Source organism: Coccinella septempunctata, chromosome 2 (genome assembly GCF_907165205.1).
Source record: "Coccinella septempunctata chromosome 2, icCocSept1.1, whole genome shotgun sequence".
Lineage (NCBI taxonomy): Eukaryota > Metazoa > Arthropoda > Insecta > Coleoptera > Coccinellidae > Coccinella > Coccinella septempunctata.
The window spans coordinates 13,073,661-13,090,420 of record NC_058190.1 but is presented as its reverse complement, the minus strand read 5'-3'; the positions used below and the strand labels follow the sequence as shown (position 1 = coordinate 13,090,420).

Sequence of the window (16,760 nt, the reverse complement as noted above, 5' to 3'; positions counted from 1 at the left end):
TCCCCCTGGTGTCCAAAGAAAACCCATTAAGCTTTGGAATGCGATTCGAGTTACACACCATTTCAAAGATTTTTTCAATCTGAGTATAGTCATTCATTTGTGATTTTACAATTCGGTCGATAAAAATCATACTTAAATCGTTTCAATGAATATCCATATAATATTCTAAGGATAAAATGTTCTAATTCAGTCTCATCCAATTAAATTCATTACCTATTTTAATCATTGCTGAACGCTAGGTAATCGAGGGAAATTTCTATGTTATTACACGACTAAGTGCTTAAGATCCGTTACAAATAATGAAGACATAGGTATGATATTATTAATAACTTTCCAATATAGCTTCCTGTCCTCCAAACAACAAGAAAAAGATAAACTTAATGTACGAACATGATTCTCCCATTATAAGCTAGGCAATTCCAATAAATAAATGATATAAACAAAATAGGAAGTTATACTCGATGCCTACGTTATAAATAACATGGAATGATATGCTTTCGAATGAATATGCAACAAAATTCATCACTAATAGGCATTGATAAAAACTCACAGCAAGTCCCTCAAATCTTAAATCTTCTGAAAGTTTCTCCTTTTTAGTAGGTCTAAAAGAAGCTTTGAAATGAAAGGAACTGAGGAACTGGCTATATTAGAATTACTTCAAGTAAGTTTTACAATGCCAAAGCTCCATTTGTTCCGTCGAGTAGAAATAGAACGTAGAAATAGGTCATTTCAATTAATATTTTTTCAATATTTATATTGAAGAAATTTTCTTCAATATAAATATTAAAAAAATCTCAAACTAACATTTTCAATAGTCCATATACGTCATACATGTTTTTCACTAACGATGAGTTTTTACCCCTACACGTGCTTCACTATCACAATAAAATCCTGGTGGGTTGAGGTAATAGATTTTTATATTTTTCCCAAATATCGTGCGCTTCATGAAAAAATTACAAAAGACAAGAAAGGGTTTCAATTGAATCTAATGGTTCAACAATTTTCAAAGAATTCAAATACGCGATTTGTGTTTAGTAATTCAAAAGACATTGTCGCCTAAGAGTATATAGCTCTATGAGATTTCGCATATCAAAAAACTCATGTGTACCAAATTCAGTGATTATCGTATGTCCGTATTCTGAGATGAAAAGAAAAGGCTTTTTTCGTCGACCTCAACATAAAACGACCCTTTACGTACTAATTCCCAAACGAAAAGTCGATAATTTTTGATGGCAAGTATTTTTCGTCCGCAAACACTTTTCGTCCGCTCTGTTTGTCGCTCAGCAACATTAGGAGTGGCGATTACTCAATTTCGAAAGCCTGGATTTGATAAAAACATAAGTGCTTGCGGCAATAACTGTCATTTGCTTCTGTCAAATTAATTCTTTACGAAATCTGTTAGATTTTGCGAGTGAATTAAGAACGTGGTTTGAATATTAGTGTTCATTATAATCAAGAATGGATAGTGATGATAGCGATATGGTTATGAATAACACTCCTCCATTGATGAGGGCAACAAGAAAGTTGGCCAAGTTGGATTTACATGAGCACACAAGTCGAGACGCAGGCTCGACTATAATAGAGAGATTTTTGTTCTTGGTACATAAATAACTATTTTTGGGACAAAATTTAGGGGACTGCTACTCCGAAACAGGAGGTCTCCTGGCAAAAATATCAAGAATACTGGTACTTATTTTTATCTCGAGAATTACCACTAAAATTAATACTACATAACTATAACCTTTACCCACCAGAAGAATCTATTATTGTTATAGTGAGACACGATAGATTTTTCCCAAAAATCTCGAGCTTCATGAAAATATTGCAAAAGATAAGAAAATTATATATGCTTTCTAATGGTTTGAAATGTTCAAGGAATTAAAGGAATTATTGAATTGAGAGGTTGAACTCTTTCTAGAGTTTGATAATTTATCTGCACGACGTTTTTTTTTTCTTTCAATTACGGATTCTCAACAAGTTTCGGTGATTTTAACTCAATCAATTTTAATACTAAATGGGGTCAATACTCAATGATTCAACAGAGGTCATCCAATACATATTTTTTCGTTATATATGAGGATGAGAGGATGACCTCTGTTGAATCATTGAGTATTGACCCCATTTAGTATTAAAATTGATTGAGTTAAAATCACCGAAACTTGTTGAGAATCCGTAATTGAAAAAAAAAACGTCGTTCCGAAAAAATGTCCAGTACAAAATATAGACTGAATGACGAAACTCTCTCTCACTCAAAATGGAAATGATGAATATTTCGACAAAAAAGCAAACCATAGTAAACAGTTGAAACGTTCGAATCAAGGATGAAATAATTACATGGAAAATATATTGATTTCGGAAACATTTTGATGAATCACACTATCGTAAATGAGCTCACAGTGAAAATAATAAAAAAATAAAAAAAAAACAAGATAATTTCTATTCGATATAACAGTTAATTAATGTCTTGATCATTTTACCTCAACGTCACTGCCATTAATTATGTAAATACTTGATAAAAATATGTCCCCCAAGAAATTTTTTCAGACGCTTAATAAATTGGCGTAAAGACTTTTCAGAATTTGCTCAACTACATGAGGGATGAAAAACTTCATATAATTTACATTCTTAAAAAAATAAAGATAAATGTCTTCAACTACATTTTTTTATGAATTGAAATGACCTTGTTTTGCTCATTGGCTTTTCTATTCTCGGATCAGCATTGCATAAATAGACTACATATTTGAACAATTAAGTGCAATCAGTTGTCATTCAATATATAAGGATTAACATTACATATGGTCGCTATGTTTACCGAGTAAACTCGAATGAAATTGAATTAGGTACTTACCACCCGGACTATGTTTGGTAATTATGCAATTATTTCCTAGTAAGAGAATGTCTTTGAGATGCATAGATCTTCTTGCTAAACCTAGCAAAAGATGTTCACCTGCATGAGCCCTGAGAAGTGCTACCTGAAAACAACATTATAAATGGTTATTTTCTTTATGATGGAAAAATTTGCATGTAATATTTTCACTGAATTCTCAAGTTTTTATCCGCCGAACCACCTTCGCTAGGAATAAAAAAACGCTGCGAATGAAGTAGAAGTTGAAAAACCTATCCTTACAAGATATATTTCAAATGCAATTCAGGGAAAATTTGAAAAGAGCAAACTTTGGGTGGTTTTGAACTAGGAGCTCTAGATAGGAGTGAAACCTAAATTTTAAAAATGCATGCAAAAATGCAAAAATGAATTTTATCTCACTATACATACAAGGTTCGAATTTTCATAATATAATTAACAGTTGGGCTGAAGACATTCGGTTGTATTCAGTGTTTTTTTTTCAATATACAGAGTGTTTAATTAGGGGTGGCGAAGAAAATTGATAAAATGCCAATATCTTCGGAATAACAAGAGCTATATGAGTTTGCGGTTTTGACAGGTCAACAGATAATGCTTACTGTCAGTATGCTAGAGTTAAAAATTGCAACATAAAGCCTTCTAGTTTCCAATATAAACCTAAATTGTGCCCTAGATTTTAAAGGGTGCCAGCGGCATTACACTAGCAGGGCACCTCAAAGAATTTTTACGATTTTTATGCCCTCGTTTTGCTCTCATTTTGCTCCGTTTTGCTCACCACTCACTTTATTTTGCTCACCTATATACAATGATCTATAGACAATTCAAAGTGCCCTGCTGGTGTAATATTACATCAGCATGGCACCTCAATAGATCTTTCCAATATTGGTATCATTCGAAAGCCCTCGTTTTGCTCACCAGTCCGTTCGTTTTGCTCATTTATACTTCACGCGATTTCGAAAAAAAATTTTTTTTTCTTACCCCAGCTTGTGGGATATCTGCATTTTGCTCTCGTTTTGATCTTTTTAAATCTGTAATTAGTTTTTCTCTACCACTTACCGTTACCGAGATAAAGATAATCAAAAGTGCCCTGGTGGTGTAAATACACTCTGTATTACACTAGCAGGGCACCTCAACAGATCTTTCCGATATTGGTTTCGATCGAAAGCCCTCGTTTTGCACCGTTTTGCTCATCAGTCTGTTCGTTCTGCTCATTTACACTTTACGAGTTTTTGGAGGAGAAAAAAAAATTCCCCCAACCTTGTCGGATATCTCCGTGCAGACATGCCTTATGCATAACCCGCCTCTGATAGTTTTATAATTGGAATCTCAATGATGGTTGGCAAATATGTCGAGAATAGCCGTAAAGAGTGGTGGGCCTACTCGACCAGCTTTGAGAGTAGCTTTGTTATTTTACTGAATTAATGAAACTCGAATTTATTTCTTTGTTATCGTCGGTGTTATTTTCTGGGGAACTCTGTGGGATTGCTCTTGTTTCCCCATGGTAAGAATAGTTATCAGATGGAATGATTTTTTGTGAACTCCAAGAGTTTCTGTTGAAAGTAGGTTGAATAGCCCAATAAACGATATTTCAATACGCGAAGATATTTGGCAGATTTGATTCGTATCGTATCGCCAAAAAAATTTTCAGAAAAAATGCAGAATTCTACAAGACATCATTTCAGAGCCGAGTACCAGTTTCCAACATTTTATTCGATCTGTAGATAACTTTGAAAATATTAGTAATATTTCTTTTGAAGGAAGTGTCGGGCGAGTTTATTACCGGGATGGATGACAGCTCTGGTAATGAATTTAAATAAGCGCTCCTTGCATCAGTGCTTTCCTTATCGTTTTACTGAAATTTTTCAGACTTGTCCAATCTTGTATAATGTAATATAGTACATATATGTCATTCTACGCATATTTAACCAAAAAATGTTTTGTGACATGGCTTGATTTTAAAAATATGTATAACCCAGTGGTAGAAGGCGTTTCACCTCGAAATTTGAGATAATAATAATGAGCTGTAATCTCTACAACTTTCATCCCAAACATTTTTCGATAAATTTAACAGCTTCAAGATAGCTGACAAATATGTACTCCATTTTCGTATGATGCTCGTATAGACAGTTTCCTTATTGAAATACATACTTAATTGTGCAACATAAAGGTCTCTAAACCTTTATGTTGACATTCTAAAAGTTTTCACGAAAGTGATCATAAACTTCCTAATTTTGATGGAGTGGCTGAGGTATTTTAAAATGAAAATGGTGTACGAATCTTGTCAGCTATCTTGAATCTGTTTATCTAAAAATGGGACGAAAATTGTCGAGAATTTTATATTCTACAGTTTTTCTAATTCAAATATTCTTCGTATTTTCTCGTATAATATGCGCCGTTTCCGAGTAATTTGATGTTCAAAAATAAAAAAGTATCTGTGAAATTTGGCTGAATACAACTCTGTATAGAAGATCCACAGATGTGTAGTTTAGTAGCTAGTTATTCTGAAGGTAATTATGTTTTTCCAGGTCTAGCACAGCTCATTATGAAAACTTAAAATGGCTATATCTTTTTATCAGGGCCGAATCGGTAAAAATGGTAAAAGAAAAAAGTGTTTTTTTTTTGACCTCATGAATCTACTGTTGAAATATTTGTACGAGTCAAAACTCACCCTGTATGTTAGAGATTAGTAATTGGCATTGAGTTTTATACTTTATCAAACTGATATTTTTTTTAATTAAAATCAAGTTCGACATACTGGTTTGTTTTCGATAGTACATATATTGCTGGTCTAAAAAGTAAATATGGATACTGCAATCTATCTAGATATGGTTTACACTCTGATATATTCAAATGTTATCTCACCTGATCGTCGAGAAGCAGTTCTGTAAAAGCAGGTATGTATTTTGCCCATTCAACCAAGATAAGCAACTGCTGTTTCATAGAGTCGCAAACATCATTAATATTTGCTAATTGTTTGTTCGATAAATCATAATCATTAACTGGCGTGGATCCCATCTGCTGAAATGAAAAACAAAGTTATTGTTTTCTGTATTTAGATCAAATGCGAATAAGAACAATAAAATTTTATTGTAGCATATTTTTGTTTCAGTTTCTGGGCAAATATTTTTCCGCCCCGTTGTCAACTTCCTTTTTGATACACCACATTCTTTATTTTGGGTTTATTATTTTCTATGATGGGCCTTTGAATGGACGACAAAAACCCTGAAATTACCACGTTTAATGTTTTGAGACGGCAAAAAAGGATTGAAAAATATTTTCATTCGCTGTCTACCATTCATTCGCCGTCAACCGACAAAGCTAACAAGCTCTTATAAGGCTTGTTCGTAGAGTAGTTCACAACGGTTGTGAACTATACAGAGAAAGAGCAAATGGATTTTCGCTACCCCAAAATGCAATTGCGCTTGCTCTGTACAGTTCACAACCGTTGCAAACCGCTCTACGAACAAACCTATAATAAATGGATGAAATTTGGTCAAAAAAAGTAAATCCTGAAACTGTACTGTAGGTACTGGGTAGTTCTGGTCATCTTTTGAATAGGGATGGTGAAAAAAGTGACACTTCATCTCGAAAATCTTCGCAATCCAAATTGCCATACAAATGGATCTGCTGAAACTGGAGAGTGATGATTCCTGATGTACCAAACATTTCCAGAAACAAATTTTTCTATAAATTGTGGTAGAACGCCAGATTTATATTCCACCCATTTTCAGTTACAAAGCAAATAAACATCTGTAATATAAGTTCATTGTGAAATTGTCAAAGAACATTTTATCCAAGAGTATCACTACACTTCAAGTTATTAGAAACATCACTCCTACCAAAAATTAAATATGGTAACTATTTTATAGGCATTTGCGAAATACCCATGGTCCATTCCTTTGTACATCTACGCATGGTTACACAGGGTGTTTCATGAGTTGTTGGCCATAGCCTAATGGTGAATGCGGATCATCCAGGCCATTCAGAAAATTTGCTTGTTTTGTATCCTAAGGCTATTAGTTTCGGAGATACGGGGTGATTCATGAAAATTGGCATAAATTTGCGATAGCCATAACTCTGGAATGCAAGGTCCGATTTCGATAAAATTGAATGGGTTTGTTCACTTCAGAAAGCTCATGAAATATCAATTTTTTCAGGGCAGTACTCATATTTTTCACATCCCTTACAGAAATTTCGTTATTACCATGAAAAACTAGTTATTCTACGGAATTCAATTTTCGCTTTACATGGCATACTTGTCACAAGAGAATAGGAACTGGACGAACTCTTTTATGTAATGTTTTCGAAATGCGGTCCTTTTTCTATTCCTTTGGTGATAATATTTATTGTCTTTTGCCCAGATTTCGAATTATATGGATACAAAACAAGCAAGTTTCCTGAAAGGTCTAGATAACTTGCATTCACCATTAGGGGTATGGCCAACACTCATGAAACACCCTATAGATCTCCAAACAATACTACCTACATAATTGAAAATTAATGGAATTGATAAAATCTGATGTATCCCACATCTCATGAAATCGTGGTAACATTTGAAAAACAGTTTGCTAATAAATTTTATTCGTAATAATTGAAGACCTTGCAGCAACAACGATTTTTGTCGAAAATGAGTTTGGTACACTATTACATGCAATAAAATAGTTCCTTTCATTTGGTGCAACAACAATTAGCGAAAGGATGATGAGGCAGCTTGATTGTTTCAATGATATATTGGCAATTAAATATGTACCATTTACAGATCTTCGAAATAATCATGAAACATGAAACTGATATGATTAATGAAGATGCAATTGAGTTACTTTTTTGACAACGGATTCCGTCAATGTGTTTCAGTATCAACAGAAGAATCCACTTTAAATAGCTCATGTATTTTTTCCTCTCAATTGGTGGCAACAAAGAGGTAGCTCCAAATAAGATTAAAAAATATTTGACGATATGACGATTCAAAGTTTGTTTTGTTTAACTAGCGTAAAATATATTTTTGTACCAACGAACAAAAAATTGAACTACGAAAATTACAGTGTGTATTATTAATCTAAGAGTTTAACTGAAACAAGATAAGAAATCCCTATTGGCAGGTGGCGATCATGTTAAAGCCATCGATTACTGATATGAGCGCTTTTTCATCTCTCATTGTTTTATTCTTCTCAGTTTTTCTCTTCGCTGTATGTATAACCGTACTTGGAATAGTTCGTTTTTGTTGCAAGTTTTCGATCTTGAAAGGGGTCTACATCGTTTCAGTGGTCAGTTCAAAATACGAAATTGTATATCTTACGACAGAAACAACAGATTTATATAAGGTTTTCATTAAAATTCAATTCACTCAGCTCGTCAGTACGAGAAGTACAAATGTTCATTCATGTTATTCACTTTCCGAGGTGAAACGATTTTTTCAATGAATTTTCACATAAAAAAATTTCTCGAAATGTTTCGCCATTCGCTACAATTCGACTCCTGCTGATATTGAAAAAAGACGTTCGTGAAGTGCTGCCATCTTCTCGACGAGACTGGAAACCATTAAAATATTCGTAACTTCCACCGATCGTTCGAGTGTTCTGGAAAAACCGCACATATTGGTAGTCTTTTCCCCCTTATCACTTACACGGATGGCGAGGAAGTCTCGTGGTATAAACTCATCTTAATGAATTCTTTCCGTAAACCTTCATCATACAAATCAGATCACAAGAAACCCTTAAAACACCTGAAAGTAGGTACCGCTCCTAAGGAATACAAAGAAGAATATGAATCTTTTTTCAGAATTTTCAGAGATTTAATTTGCTATATCGGGCAGTCTTTCAAAAATTACAAAACTAATAATAAGGTTTATCGGAAACTGTGTTTCTGAGCCAAGAATGAGAAAATGTATACTTACTTCCAAAGCTGCACCAACTTGTCTTGATAGCATCTCGGCGTTCAAGAGGGAACTAACCGAGAGTCCATTATTTTGATTATTTTCTTCGTAACTAGGCCTCCTAAGGCTTATTCTATCTCTTTCGTTCTGTACAGCTGTAAATAAATGAGAATGTTACCTCGAGTATACTACCATGAAAGTTGGGTATCAGGATACTTATATTTGGATATCTATTAAGACCTATAATTTCCATATTTATTGTTTTGATAGCGATACCCGCCTGCCTTGCAGAAAGAACTTTTTCGCAAGACATTCAGGTAACCATGAACTAACTTCTTATTGAAAAAAAACATACTTCACCAATATCATTTCAATACAGCACCATTTAAATGAGTTAAGGGCCAATTGGATCTGCGTGTGCAGGATGGGTGCATGATGCCTAGCTCAAACGTAACGGTGTAATTTGTAATAGCCTTTTAAGTTAACAAGTTTAGCCTCAAGGCCGTAGATAAATCCAACAAATCAAATTTCACATAACAGTTCAACCAATCTTGAGTTATATATGAATAGTGTAACTAACAACTGGCGATATTATTTTATACAGGATAACTCTTTTACTCGTACAAATATTTTAACAGTAGATTCTTGAGGTCAAAAGAAACACTTGTTTACTATACAATTTTTTTACGATTCGGCCCTGATAAAAAGGTATAACCATTTGAAGTTTTCATAATGAGCTGTGCCACTCCTGGAAAAACGAAATTACTTTCAGAATAACTATCAAAATCTGTGACTCTACACATCTGTGGAAAAATTGCATTCGGTCAAAGTAGCCAATTTTTTTAATTTCACAGATATTGTTGATTTTTGAACAACAAGTTACTCGAAAACGGCGCATTAAACGAGAAAATATGCGTCCAACTTAGTACAAATAATTGGGTTCTTTGAATTTTTGTTATTTTTATGACACTTATAGTGGTCATCATGAGAAAACTGATCTTGTGAGTGATCTTGTGTTCGAAAAAGATTGATCAAATAAATAAAAAAACTATATTCCGAAATTCATTTCATTCGATAGTGAGAATTCATGGTATTCCGCATTTGGCCATGTCTCCTTGGCCGCCAGACCTCAATCTCACTGAAAACGCTTGGGATCAGCTACGATGGTTTCTCATCAGTCATCAGCAACTTCCATATATACTTCAAGAACTGAGATGGCTTTTACCGCAATGTAGGAAAATTGATCAAGGCTACATCAACAATCTGATCGAAAGTATGCAAAGGCGTTGCCAGGCTGTGGTTGATGTTCGAGGAAGCCAGACTCTTTACTGAACTTTATTCCATTATTTTTTGAGGGAACTAATTTTGTAATATAAATACTTAAGATAAATTTCCTACTGAAACTGAAACTCATAAATAAATGGGCCAAATAATGAGTTAGATAAGTGGGATTTCTAAAATTAGGAAAAAAAATTGAAATTTTTTATACAGTCTCTCTTGAACTTCCCCAACTGTTGAAGAGCAGTATAAATGTGAGCTAAGAAATCCTTGCAGAAACTAGCTTCAACGCTATTTGGTAGGCCAGTTTTCTTGCTTTAGCAAATATATCCAGAGCAGGAAGGAGAGAAAGGAACTAGTCGTAGTTCAAGAGTAGGTATTCCTAGTATATTTTCACTAGAAAAGTTGCAAGAGTGTTTTTGAATTGTTGAATTTCGCATTGAATGATAAGGTATTATTCATTTCACTTTGACGCTCAAAACTGTTCTTTTTCCTTTAAAAATATAGGAGCATTCAGCTTAGGAAGTCTAGATTTTTAACGATGCATTGGCCATTGGTATTGAAGATATTACAGAATTCAACTTCTACTAATTCATGTACTTCTTCCAAATGTACCTAATACTCAACAACAAGAATGCGCGATTTCATATATATTTATGAATTCTGTACAGCCGCTCTCATGGATGGGGTGGTCTTGAGAGACCAAGAAGAACAAGAAATTTCGAGTTCTTTTTCGTGATACCTCAGTCGAAGTACACAAATTGATGTGTTCAACCTTCATTTTACTTTAAGTTTTAGACCCATCATTTCGTATAGTTTATCTTCAGCACTTTAAATATAAATATAATTCTAATTTCGAGTCGTATTCCTAGAATTTGAGTTGTACCGCCTTTATCTACTTCAACGGATTAAGTTCGACCTTGAAGGCACTTGCTGCAAAAAATGACAGACTTTTTCGGAATCAAAAGAAATCTTATCTTCAATTAACTATTATCAAGATATATCAGGATTCATCTACTATGAATACAATTACAAGTTGTAGGAAAATAACCTTTTGTATTTTGACTATCCCTTTGTTCTTTTAATATTACGAAATGATTAGGAATTTCTCCTCGAAAGAATATTCTCGTTAAAGGTTGCAGACTGATTGGCTAAATTTGTATCCAATTATTCATGCATATTTTCGGGATGTATTATGTATTTCATTATATCAAGAAAGAAGGATATTTAAGTACAGGGTGGGCAAATTTCGATGTTTTAGTACTACAGCTTTTAAACCAGACGAGATAGACAAAATCTGATACCGCATTCTCGTTCTCTTTTTCTGAGAAACTTACAATAGTATTAGTCATTTTTGGCCACTTTCTTTCGTTTTCGAGTTATAAGCAAAAATTGGAAAAATGGCGATATCGAAATAAATTTATATCTCCGCTAATACTGATGATAGAGCTCTGAAATTGAAACATTATATAGGCACTTTTTTACGTAGAATCCAGTGGAGTGCTCGCCTTTTTAGCAGGATTTCTAATTACGAAGCTATGAACCAAAGTTATGTTTTTTTAAATGGGAACACTAATTTTCTGTGCAATTTTTTGAAAGCTTAATTTTTACTGATTTCAAAAATATATATCATCATATGGTTTGTGTCAATATAAATAATAGAAAATGGTGAAAAACACTTTTTTCCAATATTTCTATGGTTTCAACTTTTGACGAGCACAGAAAAATAGAGTTTCCTATAACAAAACCAGTCTCCTTCCGGAAATATCATTCTTTCTATGCTTTTTACCAATTTTCAGAAAATTTGAATCAAGATATATTTCATAAATTTCCATAATAATGAAAGGACTTATAGAAAGAGACACTGGTAATCATACGATGCTATATTTTTCTATGCTCATCAATAGTTGAAACCATAGAAATATTGAGAAAAAAAAGGTTTTTGACCATTTTCTATTATTTGTATTGATACAAACCATATGATGTTATATATTTTTAAAATTAAGCTTTCAAAAAATTGCACAGAAAACTAGTGTTCCCATTTAAAAAAAACATAACTTTGGGTCATAGCTTCGTAATTAAAAATCCTGCTAAAAAGGCGAGCACGCCACTGGATTCTACGTAAAAAAGTGCCTGTATAATGTTTCAATTTCAGAGCTCTATCATCAATATTAGCGGAGATATAAATTTATTTCGATATCGCCATTTTTCTACTTTTTGCTTATAACTCGAAAACAAAAGAAAGTGGCCAAAAATGACTACTACTATTGTTAGTTTCTCAGAAAAAGAGAACGAGAATGGGGAATCACATTTTGTCTATCTCCTCTGGTTCAAAAACTGTAGTGCTAAAACATCGAAATTTGCCCACCCTGTACATAAAATGAGGTTTAACGAATTACTCACCTTCCTTTTTCATGCCTGCTTTAAAACATTTTCTCAGTCTACAGTACCTACATTGATTCCTTTTATCTTTATCCACTACACAATTTCGGCTGAACCTGAAACAAACAAAAATTTTTGAAAGAATGATTACGCCTTCTGGAGGGAATGAATCAATAATAGGAATTAATTAGAGGAAATATGGGATATATATATCATTGTCTTCGTCTGGGCTACGAACTGGGGGGATTGAACCGGATCTCGTTTCATACTAGATGGCGCTCGAATACTACACGATAATACTCAGAAGCTACTACTGGTATTCATTACGGTCCGTTTTGCATCGGAGGAGGAGTTGTGTTGCTCTGACGAGGTCAATTGAGACCGAAACCATTGTCGGCATATACTCTTCTTAGGTGGAAAGTTCTCTTTATCGTTTTCCTGATGAGAACAAATTGGTTAGTTCGATTCAGATCGTAACACTTGTTGATATTCATATCAGTGGGTGGTATGCATATTAATTAATTCTTATTGAAGGAGGATATTATTTGGCTCCCTTTCGAGGACGAATGCACAGGTAACAATCTTAATTAATTAATGCACTTATTTACATTATTTTATTATTAATTAGAAAGCATTATTATCTCATTTATTCCTTCAACTCTTAAGTCTTTGCATGAATGATTTCTCATGAAAACACGTTTAAAAACAGTTTTATAATTTCACCGGATTTTTCAGTTTGCTACTATTGCAATCATATGAGTTATAAATGAAATTCCGTGCTGGTTGACCACTATAGTCACATAAAATAGTCACTGCTCAGTATAAATGATAAATTACAAACTCATCTCGTACGAATCGATTATCTACCCTAATGAAGTATTGCACACATGGAAAAGTGAAAGTATGTATATCGTTTATCATTCATTTAGATAGAATAGCTGACATATTTGAAAATCATAATGAACAATGAAACTGACTTATTTTGATTTTGACCGAAACGAATATTCTTGTGCTTTTCATCTTTACACTCTGAGAAAGCCGCAGGAGATCTATTGATTTGAGAAATTCATACAATTCTTTTTAATCGCTCGGGAATCAATTCCCAATTCCGACTTTCATCACCCAAATGAAGGATTGGATGTGCCTTTTGTTCATCAAAGTGAGTATTTGAAAAGAAAGATTCTGATCGGAAGGTATTAAGCGTCTTAGACGTCTCCTTGAAAATTGTGAAAAAAAAGTTTGAATCCGGATTCTGATTTATATGAACCGACATCATGCAATCAAATAGCATTAGGAACATGGTCAACTCAAACCATATCATCTTTTGCATCAAGTAATTTACCAGCTAATATTTTCTCTCATATTCGAACTAATGGTTCAGTGGAACCGAATTATAGTTATTTCATTATACAGGACCTTGTAGAAGTATGACGAAAACAGTAAAGCAATAAAAAATATTACATCGATTGGAGTTTTTTTGCTCCTTAATTTCCATACGAGTTACTTGAAACCAGTTTTCTGCGGCCTTCTGAAGTCGCTAATGGAAATATATGATACAAACTAATTTGTCTTCTTCCTTTATATTAATTAGTGAATTTCAGTTTGTCAACCGTTCAAAATATGAAATAGGTACTGATATTTTAAATAGGTACGTAGGTATTGTATTCAAGGGTAACTTTGCAATCTCATTAAATTTTTGAATACTACAAATTTTATATGGTCCTCGAACGATGATTTTCGCGACAGCTTTCTGTCTGACATTGTTAGGAATTTTAATATATTTGAAAATTCGCAGTACAAATTATAGACCGGATGATTTATTTTTTTCATTTTTATCGGTCGGCATTTCATTTTATTTTATTTGGGGAGTTCGACTTTTTCGGAGATCTACCAGAGAGTAGAAGGATATGGTTTTGTTGTTTCCGCAAAATTCACATTTACAGAAAATTTATATCACTCTACCAATTTTCCATTGATTTTTCGAAAACAATCACCTGGTTTAGGGCTCCTTCGGTGAATGTTTCATGCTCTTTCAGAAATACAAATTCGCCACAGAAAGATTCCTTGTCACTGATCATAAAAACATTCAATTGATTTATTTCTAATTTCAATGATTAATTGCTCAGGTTGAGACATTGAGGACTTTGAAAGCTAAACTGAAGTCTTCCGAACATTTTTTTCGAAGTGAAATAGTCTTTTTTTGCTCTGCTTCCTTCTCTGAGCGTTTTTAGCATTATTATCGCATATTGTAACCATTTATTTATTTGCTTTTTTAATTGCATAAGTACCTTCTTTCTGTTTGGAATTATTGTAATATTCTTTGGGCGAATGCTTCTTTGTGTTGCTTACAGGATGTTCCACATTAAGTCGGCACCATTGCCAACTCCGTTTTTATTGATGCTACGAATTCGGTGGAATGGAAAAATTAGTAGCATTTTTAATGGCCTTCTCGATGCCGAAAACAAAACAAAAATTGACAGTCGCGTTTTCAAAATATTTCATAAAATATTTTTTTAAAATACATAACCCAATATTTTATCATGCATTTCGATTCGTGATAACATTCTCAACAACAAAGCTCATACCATCTTTCTTCCTTAAGTTGAAAATGAGCGGCTTACGTGGTAATATTTATTTCATTCACTAGTACAAAAAATTTCTTTGTTTTCGCAAATAAAACCTCATGATTGCCCCAACACCCAAACAAATTTTGTAATTCTTATAAATACCAAAATTGAACTTGAAAAAATTGCTCCCAACTAAATTCGTAGAAAATTTTATCTCTACAACTTTTATTATAAATGCAAAACAATTTGAAATCTAGGAGAGGAGATAATTCAAAAAAACTGATTTTTGCGACCTTAATGCCCAATTTTTATTGTTACGGCTTGCTGAAACTGTCAGATTATATTTTTTTCATTATTCTTGAATCATTAGCTTCATCATTTTTATTGTTACGGCTTGCTGAAACTGTCAGATTATATTTTTTTCGTTATTCTTGAATCATTAGCTTCAGAATAAGAAAAAAGCCATCGCTCGAGAATGTACACTTTTTTTCAAGTTTGGCGCCATCCAACACATTTTCGTCAAGCATAAATTGTCAGATTAAGAGAATGTATTCTTTTCAACATGTAATTAACCACATAGGTACCTACATCGTAATCTGATATGTACAATGATCGTTTTGTTTTTACTATTCTGCCAGGCTATCTTATGCAATTTCTCCTATATACAGGTCTAATTTTTGGTAGAAGGGTTCAAGGTATCTCCCCTTATATTAATCTGGCACGCTTCTGTGTTTTCATTTGCAAATAGAACGCTATTTTAATTTTATGGCACGTAAATGGTAACGGGCCGCCATTGATAGTGAGAATGGGAATAACGCAAAATATGATAATGAAAACATGAAGAAGATGCATAATTCGACTCCAAGTGTACCTATTATTCCTCACCTGCAGGTATAAAGGTGATTTTTCCTAACAGATCTTCTAAAAAATCCCTTACATCCATCGCATGACGCTGCACCATAGTGTTTTCCAGTAGCCCTATCACCGCAAATGGCACACCTTTGATTCAACACTGAAGCACTTGGGGGAGATCCGGCGTTGGAAATTGTGGCCGAGAGTGGGTTCGATCCACCAGCCATGGTCATCTCCGAATCCACTGCAACAAAAAAAAATTTCCATTCATATTATTATAGTCAAAGTATTTGTGAAGCGTGAAGAATATTTCGATACAGAGTCCGAAAGGTTGTAGTGCAAACGGCCTGCACCGTCTGAGAGAATCGTGAAAAATGTCGTTATTTCGTTTAGAACTAAAAATGAAATATAATTTCTCAAACTGACCTCTTTATCTTATTTTCTCTCGTTATGTATTTCAATGGATATGAAAGTAAAAGGAATATTAAGGAATTTGAAACATTTGAAAAATCTCCATGGAAAATGATGAGATGCTGACCATAGTTTCCACCTTTTTCTATTCCATCAGAGCAATTACATTTACAGCATGTTGTGCTTGTCAGACCAAACCACCATTCCTGCCACTGCGACCCTTGCGATCTATTGTGGCACACAAACAAGATCAAACACCGAAAGAAAAGATACAATGAGAAAGGTTTACCAAAAATATTTTAATTAGTATTGATATATTTATCACTCCCCGATCAAAACAACTGTACTTGCCTTATAAATTGAGTAACTACGATTGTTAAATCGATTTTATTACCATTTCCTTATAACACCAATGGATATATTTCATTACCATATTAGAATGAGGAATTCCCACAGAAAACCAAAGTTCTCTAGTCGGTGTCATATAGCCTTAACAATTTAATGTTACTATACGATATATTCTAATTCTCGAAAT

At 33.5% G+C, this 16,760-nt stretch overlaps 1 protein-coding gene across 9 annotated transcripts in view; it reads right to left on the bottom strand.

Moving 5' to 3' along the window:
• Positions 1-16,760, bottom strand: part of LOC123308818 (transcription factor HNF-4 homolog) — a 107,135-nt gene that overhangs the window by 13,570 nt on the left and 76,805 nt on the right. For all 9 annotated transcript variants that reach the window (XM_044891679.1, XM_044891674.1, XM_044891682.1 and 6 more), the window contains exons 2-6: positions 15,848-16,058; positions 12,417-12,511; positions 8,757-8,890; positions 5,726-5,881; positions 2,849-2,972 (exon numbers count right to left, since the gene is read on the bottom strand). In XM_044891679.1, coding sequence (XP_044747614.1) covers positions 2,849-2,972; positions 5,726-5,881; positions 8,757-8,890; positions 12,417-12,511; positions 15,848-16,058 — 720 coding nt within the window. The remainder of the gene's footprint in view (positions 1-2,848; positions 2,973-5,725; positions 5,882-8,756; positions 8,891-12,416; positions 12,512-15,847; positions 16,059-16,760) is intronic.